Source organism: Myotis myotis, unplaced genomic scaffold (assembly GCF_014108235.1).
Source record: "Myotis myotis isolate mMyoMyo1 unplaced genomic scaffold, mMyoMyo1.p scaffold_m19_p_67, whole genome shotgun sequence".
In the NCBI taxonomy this organism is placed as follows: domain Eukaryota; kingdom Metazoa; phylum Chordata; class Mammalia; order Chiroptera; family Vespertilionidae; genus Myotis; species Myotis myotis.
In genome coordinates this window covers 99,960-112,078 of record NW_023416376.1, presented here as the reverse complement: position 1 = coordinate 112,078, position 12,119 = coordinate 99,960, and the positions used below count along the sequence as shown (strand labels likewise).

The 12,119-nt window shown below is 55.4% G+C and overlaps 1 protein-coding gene and 1 non-coding gene across 5 annotated transcripts in view; one reads left to right on the top strand and one right to left on the bottom strand.

Moving 5' to 3' along the window:
• ADAMTSL3 (ADAMTS like 3) overlaps positions 1 to 5,278 on the top strand; it is a 111,758-nt gene extending 106,480 nt beyond the window's left edge. For 2 of the 4 annotated variants that reach the window (XM_036315930.1, XM_036315928.1), the window contains 3 exons: positions 554 to 749; positions 1,266 to 1,360; positions 4,879 to 5,278. In XM_036315930.1, coding sequence (XP_036171823.1) covers positions 554 to 749; positions 1,266 to 1,351 — 282 coding nt within the window. In that variant the 3' untranslated portion in view covers positions 1,352 to 1,360; positions 4,879 to 5,278. Of the gene's footprint in view, positions 1 to 553; positions 750 to 1,265; positions 1,361 to 3,332; positions 3,565 to 4,878 lie in introns of those variants that run through there. The other 2 variants (XM_036315927.1, XM_036315929.1) reach the window with 2 other exon arrangements.
• Positions 5,279 to 12,027: 6,749 nt separating this feature from the next.
• Positions 12,028 to 12,106, bottom strand: TRNAR-GCG. The gene has a single exon. It is a non-coding gene; the product is annotated as a tRNA-Arg (tRNA).
• Positions 12,107 to 12,119: the final 13 nt, after the last annotated feature.

Genomic DNA, 12,119 nt, shown 5'->3' with positions numbered 1-12,119 from the left:
TTTTTTCTCCCCTTCAGTGAGTCGAAATCCACATGGACACGTCCACCCAATATGCCCCTCGCTCTGTCCTCGGGGGCCACACCGGCGACGGGTCTTGTATAAAAACTCGCAGGAGCCCTGGCCGGTGTGGCTCAGTGGATAGAGCGTCGGCCTGCGGACTGAAGGGTCCCGGGTTCGATTCCGGTCAAGGGCACAGGCCCAGGTTTTGAGCTCGGTCCCCAATGGGGGGCGTGCAGGAGGCGGCCGATCCATGATTCCCGCTCATCCTTGATGTTTATCTCTCCCTCTCCCTTCCTCTCTGAAATCAATAAAAATATAAAAAAATAAAAATTTAAATAAAGACTCGCAGGAGGCGTGACCCCACCCCGTGTCGGTTTGGGAGTCTCTACAAGGGACTCTGTGGCCCCCTGAGCAGAGGGAAGTGTGGGCATAAGGCAGGCGGCCCCTGAGCTGCTGGCCCTCCCCCCGACCCCCCCCCCCTGCATAGGGAGCGCCTACCCCCCCTCCACCCGACGGGCCGGGCCCTCCTGAGCTCTGGAGTTTCTGTCCGCAGGTGGGTCGCCAGCCCCTGGTCCGAGTGCTCCGCGTCCTGCGGGAAGGGGTCCCGCGTTCGGCAAGTGACGTGCAAACGCACCCAGGCCGGCGGCACCGCACGGGGGATGCCCCTGGGAGCCTGCGACCCCCACGGCCGGCCTCCGGGGAGAAGCCCGTGTTCCGGACACCCGTGCGCCGAGGAGCCGGCGGGCCAGGTAAGGCGCCCACGCCCCCGTTCCGACGGAGCTCCCATCGCCTGCTTCTAGTCGATTTTTAAAAATACATATTTTTTTTATTGATGTCAGAGAGGAAGGGAGAGGGAGAGAGAGAAACATCCATGATGAGAGAGAATCATGGATCGGCTGCCCCTGCACGCCCCCGACTAGGGATCAAGCCCACAACCCGGGCCTGTGCCCTCGACCGGGAATCGAACCCTGACCTCCTGGTTCATAGGTCGATACTCAGCCACTGAGCCACACCGGCCGGGCAATATTATAATAGAAATCTTTGCCAAAAAATGTTTAAAATAATGGGTAGGGCCCTGAAGTGGCCTGCTAGGGTTGCCATAGCAACAGACGACAGACTGGGCACCTCCGACTGCAGACCCTGGTTTGCACACAGTCCCGGAAGCCAGAGGTCCAAGGTCAAAGGTCATTGGGGTGGTTCGGGCGCGACCCCCTTACCAGCCTGGGGGCAGCCCCTCAAGCTCACTGCCCTGTGCTTTGTTCCAGTGCCCCGGACGCTGCCTGGGTCGCGCCGTGAGGATACAGCCGCGTCCCGTCCTCTGCCCACACAACAGCTCCGACCCCCACTGTGATGACAGGAGGTACTGGCCCCGCCCCCTGCAGGGACTGACACCTGTCTGTCTCCTCTCCTCACTGAGCACTCCCAGTAAAACCATGCTCTCTCCCAGTGACATCCTATGTAATAAAACCCTAATATGCAAAGCGACCACACAGCGGGACGACCGGTCGCTATGACACGCACTGACCACCGGGGGCAGACGCTCAATGCAGGAGCTGCCCTCTGGTGGTCAGTGCGCTCCCACAGGGGGAGCACCGCTCAGTCAGAAGCCGGGCTCACGGCTGGCGAGTGCAGTGCCGGTGGCAGGACCCTTGCCCGCCTCCGCTGCAGGTGGGCAGTAAGGAGCGAGGGGTCCCAGACTGTAAGAGCCCTGGACAGTGAGAGGGATGTCTGACTGCCAGCTTAGGCCCGATCCCCAGGGGGTCGGGCCTAAGCTGGCAGGTGGACATCCCCCAAGGGGTTGCAGGCCGGGCTGAGGGACCCCTCGGCCAGTGCACAAATTCATGCACCAGGCCTCTAGTCCGTATTAATACACATTATGCTGAAACAGGGATAGATGCATACTTTTGATAATCACACATTATTTGTGTGTTTTTTGTGGTTTTTAGATATATTTGTATTGATTTCAGAGAGGAAGGGAAAGGGAGAGAGAGAAACATCCATGATGAGAGAGAATCACGGATCAGCTGCCTCCTGCATGCCCCACGCTGGGGATTGAGCCCGCAACCCGGGCCTGTGCCCTGACCGGGAATCGAACCCGGGGCCCTTCAGTCCACGGGCCGACGCGCTATCCCCTGAGCCACACCAGGCAGGGCCGCATCGAAGTCTTCTTGCTGGAGCAAACGAGACGACCTTGACCTTCGGCTCCGGGGCCAGCCCGAGCCTTCAGCGAGGTGTGGCAGCGTCCAGCCCGCCCACCCCCTGTTCCCCACACCCAGCTGCAGCCAGAACCCGTCTCCCCGAACGGCCGATGCTGGGAACCGCCGCCCCGTTCTCAGCAGACAGCCCCGGTTCCTGTTCTGCGGGAGGATGGAGACCACACTCAGACGGATGTGTGCCTGGCAGATGCTTTTCGTTGCGTTCTGCAAGGCGGATTGACAACCCAAAGCCGCGTGTGTGTTGTGGGGGGAGGGAGGGGGTGCTTTCCCGCTCACACACCAGACGTGTTTCCTGGGAGCTGGCCTCTCCGACGCATACACCAGGTGTAAGCGTGTCCCCCATCTGAAAGCATAAGATTCCGTTTCTTCTGTTTCACTGGGCCGCGTAGCTCCTCCTTCCGTTTGACTGATTGGAATTGTTTGGCCATGAAGCACAGACGTTTCAGCGACATCTGGAACACATCTTTCCACAAAACGGCCCATTTTGTTGCAGGACAGGTTTCAGATAAGGAAATGGGTGGCCCGCCCTATTCGTTTGGATACTAAATTACCATCAAAATGTCCACACCAGCCCGAGCCGGTGTGGCTCAGTGGATAGCGCGTCGGCCTGCAGACTGAAGGGTCCCGGGTTCGATTCCAGGTCAAGGGCACAGGCCCGGGTTGCGGGCTCGATCCCCAGTGGGGGGCGTGCAGGAGGCATCTGACCCATGATTCTCTGTCACCATGGATGTTTCTCTCCCTCTCCTTCTCCCTTCCTCTCTGACATCAATAAAAATATATTTTAAAAAAGAAAAGGAATTCGCCCTGACTGGTGTGGCTCAGTGGATAGAGCGTCGGCCTGCGGACTGAAAGGTCCCAGGTTCAATTCCGGTCAAGGGCATGGACCTGGGTTGCGGGCACATCCCCAGTGGGGGTGTGCAGGAGGCAGCTGATCCATGTTTCTCTCTCATGGATGTTTCTGGCTCTCTATCTCTCTCCCTTCCTCTCTGTAAAAATCAATAAAATATATTTTTAAAAAAAAGAAAGAAAAGGAATTGTAGTGCATGAAAGGCTGGCTCCCAGCAAGAAGCGACACCCGCTTTTCCCTCTGCCGTGTTTTTGTTGTTCCCACTTCAGATCCGCCACCGGGAGGAGCTGCTCGGCGGGGGCCTGTGCCGCGTGCTGGCGCCCGGGCCCCTGGCGGCCCTGCTCCGCGGCCTGCGGCCGGGGCGTCCAGGCCCGCAGGCTGGACTGTGTGCACGCGAGCAGCTGCGCGCCGCTGGCCCAGAGGCACTGCCCGCAGAGCCGAAAGCCGGCGTCCTGGCGGCCCTGTGCTGGGCCCGCCTGCGGCCCTGTGCACCCCTCCCAGGTATCAGGACCTGCCCCCCAAGCCCCGTCAAACCAGACCCTCCTGGGGCCGACCTTGCCCATGTCCTGGCTGAGGGCTCGGTGGGAAGGGGTGTGGGATCTGGGTTCATCAGGAGACGAGCTGCTTGGAGGGGTGCAACTCGTTGCGCTTTATTTTTGTGTGTTTTCTTAAATTTGTTTTGGGTTAATCCTCACGCGAGGATATTTTCCCATTGATTTTTTTTTTTTAATATATTTTATTGATTGTTTACAGAGAGGAAGGGAGAGGGATAGAGAGTTAGAAACATCGATGAGAGAGAAACATCGATCAGCTGCCTCCTGCACATCTCCCTACTGGGGATGTGCCCGCAACCCAGGTACATGCCCTTGACCGGAGTCGAACCCGGGACCCTTCAGTCCACAGGCCGACGCTCTATCCACTGAGCCACACCGGTTTCGGCTTCCCATTGATTTTTAGGGAGTGTGGAGGAGAGAGGGAGAGACAGAGAGGAACATCGATGTGAGAGAGACACATCGATGGGTCGCCTCCTGCACGCGCCCCGACCAGGGCCCGGGCCGGGGAGGAGCCGGCCACCGAGGTCCGTGCCCTTGACCGGAATCGAACCCGGGACCCTTTGGTCCACAAGCCGACGCTCTATCCACTGAGCCACACCGGCTAGGACTCAGTGTTCTTTTTTTAAAATTTTTTATTCGTATTGAATTCTGAAAGGAAGGGAGATGGGGGGAGGAGAGAGAGAGAGAGAGAGAGAGAGAGAGAGAGAGAGAGAGAGAGAGAAACATCAATGAGGAGAGAGGACTTAGCTGGTTTGGCTCAGTGGATAGAGCGTCGGCTTACAGACTGATGGGTCCCGGGTTCGATTCCGGTCAAGGGCATGTACCTTGGTTGTGGGCACATCTCCAGTGGGGGGTGTGCAGGAGGCAGCTGATTGATGTTTCTAACTCTCTATCTCTCTCCCTTCCTCTCTGTAAAAAATCAATAAAATATATTTTAAAAATAAAAAATAGGCATCCTTTTATTTTTGTTTAATATATTTCTTTATTGATCTCAGAGAGGAAGGGAGAAGGAGAGAGAGAGAGAAACATCCATGATGAGAGAGAATCACGGACCGGCTGCCTCCTGCACGCCCCCCACTGGGGTGGAGCCCGCTACCCGGGCCTGTGCCCTGACGGGGAATCGAACCCTGGCCTCCTGGTTCCTAGGTCGGCGCTCAGCCCCTGAGCCACTCCGGCCAGGCAAATCCAATGCTTTTTAACCCGGTCTCCCGTGAGTGGCGTGCGAATTGCATGTGGTTTTTCTTGTTTGTTTTGTTCGCAGGAACCTGCACAGACACCCCTGATGCCTGCACGTGTGTGACACCCCGAGTCTGTGCTCCCTGGGCCTCGGCAGAGGGAGGCGCTGCCCGCCGCGCCCTGCGATAGCCCACGGCAGGCGTGGGATGCTGCTGAGGCGATGGGACGGGGACGTCCAAGCCGATACCTCGCCTGAGTCGCTGGTTCCAAAACGCGCCTTTCTCTAAAAAGCCACAGACCTCTAAATCCCGCCAGCCAATGCAGCCGGTGCAGTCACCCCTGCTACCATTTTTATAAATCTATTTGTATTGATTTCAGAGGGGGAGGGAGAGGGAGAGAAACATCCATGATGAGAGAGAATCATGGATCGGCCGCCTCCTGCACGCCCCCCACTGGGGCTCAAGCCCGCAACCCGGGCCTGTGCCCTGACCGGGAATCGAACCCTGACCTCCTGGTTCACAGGTCGATGCTCAACCACCGAGCCATGCCAGCTGGGCCAAAATATGTATTTCTTAAAAAAACAAAAAAACAAAAAACCCACAAAGCTCTAGATTCTGCCATGAAACCCAGGCCCTTGCTCAGTCACCGCTGCTAACGTTTTGTCCTGTCATTTTTCACGGCCGTTGTCCTTCCAGCTCAGGTGGGTTCGATAGATAGCCCAGCACTAACCCAAACACCCCCGCAGCCGTGCCATGCCCGGGGGACCGTGTCCTTCCAGCCCTGCAATCGCCGAGGCCACCCACGGGACGTCCCCCGCGCCTGTTCCCCGGGATGTGCCCCGACCGGGAATCGAACCCGGGACCGACCTCTGGGTCCACGGGGCGAGGCTGGTGTAGCGTCCGGCATCCCGAAGCCTCGGGGAGACCCGGGGACGGAGGGCTTTCCCTTCTGTCGAGGGTCAGGCCGTCGGCAGGCGCAGAAGGCATTTGCCGGCTATGAACTCTGGTCAGTAATTGTGGCCATGTTGGCGCTGACGTCTTTCTTGAGGATCTTGATGTGGCCTCTGCGAAAAAGACACAATCGCGCCGGCCAGGCCTGGGGCGCGAGCTGGTCCAAGGACCGTCACGGGGTGAGGGTGGGGGCCCGCGTCTCAGGCACCAGAACCCGTGGACAGCCACAAAAATGCCGCTGCCATTTTCACAAGAGGACGGAGATCTGTCTGTGCCCGCACGCGGCATCTTGGGAGTCAAAGGAGAAGGGAAGTCAACCGTTTCTACCGACTCTGAAGCCCAGTCAATGCACTGAGGACTGGGAATGCGATTTTTTTTGTGTTTTCTGAGCACTAAGTTCTTGCACACAATCTGGCAAAGCAAAGCTTTAGGAGACGGAATGTATGCAGAACGTGCTACTCCCGACTGTTTTTACTGGGGGGGGAATGATAAGAAAGTCATCTAATTAGGATCGTTGGGTGGGGGGGAATCGTTGATAGTCAATGATTGTTTTTCGTCGGAACTGACGTTTCAATGCATCCCTCGGGAATGAGGGTTCAGCTGGAGGTGACAGTTTGGGGGGGGGGTTCGCGTGAGGGGGCGCTGGACACGCTGAGGGCTGGCTTTAGCTCCAGGATTGGGTTGGGCGAGGAGGGGGGGCTGAGTTAGGGTGAAGGCTAGCGTTGGCTGTGGGACTTCGGATGACGGCCTGGTGAGGCGCGAGTTGGGTTGAGTTTAGATCAGGGGTCCTCAAGCTTTTTAAACAGGGGGCCTGTTCACTGTCCCTCAGACCGTGGAGGGCCGGACTATAGTTTAAAAAAAAAAAACTATGAACGAATTCCTATGCACACTGCACATATCTTATTTTGAAGTAAAAAAACGGGAACAAATACAGTATTTGTACTTGCATGTGGCCCGCGGGCCGTCGTTTGAGGACCCCTGGTTTAGACTGAGGCAAGGCTGGGGTTAGGGATAATGTCCGAGTGGACGTTGAATTGCTACTGAAGTGATGTGGGACCAGCACTCATTTGTAAACCCTGAAACTGATTTTTTTTAAAAAAATCCTCAATCGAGGATACATTTATTGATTTTTAGAGAGAGGAAGAGAGAGAGAGAGAAACATCGATGTGAGAGAGAAACAAATGGGTTGCCTCTCGCATGCTCCCCGACTGGGGACCGACCTCGCAACCTAGGCGTGGGCCACGACCGGGAATCGAACCGGCGACCTTTCTGTGTCCCCAACAACACTCCAGCCAACGGAGCCACCGGGTTGGGCGAAAGCTACATTTTTCAAAAATATGTATTTGTTTGTTGATTTCGCAGAAGAAGGGGGGGAGAGAGAGAGAGAGAGAAGCATCCATGATGAGAGAGAACCACCCATCGGCCGCCTCCTGCACGCCCCCCACTGGGCATGGAGCCCGCAACCCCGGGCCTGTGCCCTGACCGGGAATCGAACCCTGACCTCCTGGTTCCTGGGTCGACGCTCAACCACCGAGCCAGACGAAAGCTGATTTTTTATGGGCCTCTGTCCCTGACATTCCACCAGTTACGGCTTTAGATGACGTAAGAGACTCTGAGTCTGCATTCGTTGTCCCAGCTGCCTGTACTCACGGTTGCCTACAGCCCGCTAGCAGCACAGCCACGTGACCCATGAGCCATTGGCTCTGTCAGTGGACACGCCCTCTGGGGTCCCCGCTATTCCGTGCACCAGGTGTCACCCCCTCCCCCAGCCTCGCCACACTGATGAGCGCTGATGTCCATGGAGGGGTGGCGGCTGGGGACAGATGGGTGTGTGCAGGGGACACGCAAGCCCACAGGCCACTGGCCATCAGTCCACACTTCACTGTTGAAGGTTCTTTTCTTTTATTTTTCTTAATATATTTGTATTGATGTCAGAGAGGAAGGGAGAGGGGGAGGGAGAGAGAGAAACATCCATGTCGAGAGACAATCACTGACCGGCTGCCCCCTGCACGCCCCCCACTGGGGATGGAGCCCGCCACCCGGGCCTGTGCCCCGACCGGGACTCGAACCCCGACCTCCTGGTTCACGGGCCGACGCTCAGCCACTGAGCCACGCCGGCCGGGCGATGGTTGTAGGCTCTTAAGTTAGAAGAGAGACCGTGTGTAAAATACTCTTTGTATATACGCCCAGGACCCAGCGCGGCGGTATTCTCTGTTGTAAAGACGTGGGCGTATATTTTTCCGAGTCACAAAATGTCTCCTCGGTTCCCCTCGGTCTGTAAGTTGCTGTTTCCCATGGGCGACGATTGCATTTCTCATCATCCAACGGTCTGAGGGACAGTGAACTGGCCCCCCGTTTAAAAAGTTTGAGGACCCCTGATCCAGAGGACATCCCTGCGTGCTGCGCGTTACTACTGTGCCCACATCGGAAGAATGTCTCTCTTCGTGCCCCTTCGGCAACTCAGAAATAAACTTACTTCTAGGATTCAGCGGCATCGGATGCAGGAGGCTTATTTGCGTTATGTGTCTTGGTGTTGGCAGCCTTGGGTCCTGTCCCCGTGGCTGCCTGTGTGTGTGTGTGTGTGTGTGTTTATTGATGTCAGAGAGGAAGGGAGAGGGAGAGAGAGAGAAGCATCCATGATGAGAGAGAGTCATGGATCGGCTGCCTCCTGTACGCCCCCTACTGGGGATGGAGCCCGCAACCCAGGCCTGTGCCCTTGACCGGAATCGAACCCAAGACCCTTCCGTCCGCAGGCCGACGCTCTATCCACTGAGCCACACCGGCCAGGGCTCTTTCTTCTTTTTAAAAAGTATTTATATTTTTTATTTTTCTTAGAGAGGAAGGGAGTGAGATGGAAAGAGAGAAACATCAATTCATTGCCCCACCCATTCATGCGTTCATCAATTGATTCTTTTTTTTTTTTTAAATTAATTTCAGGGAGGAAGGGAGAGGGAGAGAGAGAGAAACATCAATGATGAGAGAGAATCATAGATCGGCTGCCTTCTGCCTCCCACATTGGGGACCGAGCCCACAACCTGGGCATGTGCCCTTGACTGGAATCGAACCCGGGACCCTTCAGTCCACAGGCTGGTGCTCTATCTACTGAGCCACACCGGCCAGGGCCATCAGTTGATTCTTGTATGTGCCTTGAGCGGGGATCGAACCTGCAAACCTGCAACCTTGGTGTATGAGGACGATGTTGTAGCCAACTGAGCTACCAGCCGAGGTCCGTTTTTGTCTTTTCTTGTTTATTTTTCTTTCACTAAGGCACACATAGGGTCTAAGGCAGCGGTTCTCAACCTGGGGGTCGCGACCCCTTTGGGGGTCGAATGACCCTTTCACAGGAGTCGCCTAAGACCATCGGAAAACACATCTATAATTACATGTTGTTTTTGTGATCAATCACTGTGCTTTCATTATGTTCAATGTGTCACCATGAAAATGCATCCTGCACATCAGGTATTTCCATGACGATTCATCACAGCAGCAACATGACAGCGACGAAGTAGCAACGAAAATAACGTTATGGTTGGGGGTCCCCACAGCATGAGGAGCTGCATTAAAGGGTCGCAGCGTTAGGAAGGTTGAGAACCGCTGGTCTAAGGCGTGGAGAGCGTTTTCAGGAGAGAGGGGGAAAGTTGGCATCTTCATTTCCAACCCAGAGCACCCGCCCCCCCCCCCCCGATGGCTAATGATGTGGGGGTGTCTTTGCATATGCTACTGGCCATCGTTGCCATCTTTTGTGGGTTGAATTGTGTCTCTTCCTGCCCCCACCCCCTCCCCCCCGCCCCCTGCCAAACTTCCTAACTCCCACAATGAGACCTGATTTGGAAATAGGATCTTGCCCAGCCAGTGTAGCTCAGTGGTTGAGCGTCAGCCTATGAACCAGGAGGTCAGGGTTCGATTCCCCGTCAAGGGCACACGCCCGGGTTGCGGGCTTGATCCCCAGTGGGGGGCGTGCAGGAGGTGGCCGATCCATGATTCTCTCTCATCATGGATGTTTCTCTCTCTCTCTCTCCCTCTCCCTTCCTCTCCTAAATCAAGAAAAATATATATTTAAAAAAATAGGCCAGGATGAGATGCTGTCGTGGTTCCCTAGGCCTTCAGATTGAGTATATTATAGTATTTTCTGTTAAAAAGGTAAGAATAGCCCTGACCGGTGTGGCTCAGTGGATAGAGCGCGGCCTGCGGACTGAAGGGTCCCAGGTTCGATTCCGGTCAAGGGCATGGACCTGGGTTGCGGGCACATCCCCAGTGGGGGGTGTGCAGGAGGCAGCTGATCGATGTTTCTCTCTCATCGATGTTTCTAACTCTCTATCCCTCTCCCTTCCTCTCTGTAAAAAAAAAAAAATCAATAAATATATTCAAAAATAATAATTAAAAAAGGTAAGAATACGGAATTATGTACAGGTTAACCTGATAAGACTTTATGAAAAGCTCCATTTCCAGAGGAAATTGGGTAAAAAACGACATCCTGAAAATTCCTCCCTTTTATTGATGCTTGATTGACGTTGCACAGACATACAGAATCTTACATTATCACCATTTTAATAAGTACGAAGGTAAGTTAAAACTAGCGACCTGCAAGTAATTAAAAACAGCTTACACACATGGACTCATTCTCAATGCCGTAGACGGTCTGAAACAAGCGTAAAGCTACAAAAGACTAAACATTAAAAAGCAAAAAGAAGAAAAGAAAGACTGAACGTTGCGATAAATCATAGTCTCCCGTAACGCAATCACTTATCAAAACCACACGCAGCACGAGTGCCACTCGCTAGGTTTCAGCGCGTCTGGCTGTGGTGTGTTCTTTCCAGGTCACGAGGGCGAGGGGGGACACAGTGAGCCCCACACGGAGCCCATTTCTTCGGGGCTGTGACTCCTGGGCGTGGCCCTCAGGGGCGTGGCTCCCTGAGGGGACCCTGCAGATCTGCGTCGTTCCTGAAACGGCGCTATCCATTGGGCTTCCCGTCTGGAAACGGTGCTGTCACTCAAACGACCCTCCTCCCTCCAGTGGAAGCTCTGCGTTCTCTGTAACAACCCGTGTGCCTGTGGCGCCTTAGAGCCGGGGTGGGGAAGGTCTGGCCCGCGGGCCGTCTAAGGCCCACAAAGTCGTCTGGTCTGGCCCTGCCAAGGCATTAGCGGTGACTTAAGGAAGTGTTTGACCCAATATCGCAGGCTGATCTTTACTTTTTTAAAGTATATATCTACTTTTTATTGATTCCAGAGAGGAAGGGAGAGAGACAGAGAGACAGAAACATCCATGATGACGGAGAACCATTGATTGGCTGCCTCCTGCACGCCTCCCTACTGGGGGGGATCCAGACCGAAATCCGGGCATGTGCCCTGGGCCGGAATCGAACCTGGGACCCTTCAGTCCACAGGCCGACGCTCTATCCACTGAGCCACACCGGCCAGGGCCTGATCTTTTTTTTGTTTCGTTTTATTTTAAAATGTTTTTATTGATTTCAGAGAGGGAGAGCGAGAGAAACGTCCACGGTGAGAGAGAAGCATGGATCGGCCGCCTCCTGCACGCCCCCTACAGGGGATCGAGCCCGCAGCCCAGACACGTGCCCTTGACCGGAATCGAACCCTGACCTCCTGGCTCACAGGTCGACGCTCAGCCCCTGAGCCAGGCCGGCCGGGCTTTCAGCTGATACCGTGTGTGGCCCGAGAATGATGTTATAAATCTCCGCCTGGCCCTCGGCCGAGGACGGCCCCCTCCCCTGCTTTAGCGGGAAGACTCGGAAGTTGTGCGCCGGTTAAGGCAGCGGTTCTCAACCTGTGGGTCGCGACCCCTTTGGCGGTCGCACGACCCTTTCACGGGGGTCGCCTGAGACCATCCTGCAGATCAGGTATTTACAGGACGATTCATCCCAGGAGCCACATGACAGTGACGAAGCAGCCACGGAAATAATGTTACAGTTGGGGGTCCCCACAGCATGAGGAGCCGTATTAAAGGGCCAGAAGGTTGAGAACCACTGGGTTAAATCAACACAAACGAAACTAGTTTATAATCCGGTGAAGGCCGGCCAGTGGCCGCTGAGCAGGTAGTTAATCTCATCCGGAAAAGCAGAAAGCGGACTAGCAGAGGGGAAGTGACTGAGCAAGGCTCCCTGACATCGGGCAGCACTTTTTTTGGTCTTTTTTTAAAATATATTTTTATTGATTTCAGAGAGGAAGGGAGAGGGAGGGAGAGAGAAACGTCCATGGTGAGAGAGAACCATGGATCGGCCGCCTCCTGCACGTCCCCCACTGGGGATGGAGCCTGCAACCCGGGCCTGTGCCCCGACCGGGAATCGAACCCGGGACCCCCCGGTCCGCAGGCCGGCGCTCTACCCACTGAGCCACACCGGCCAGGGCTGGTCAGCACTTT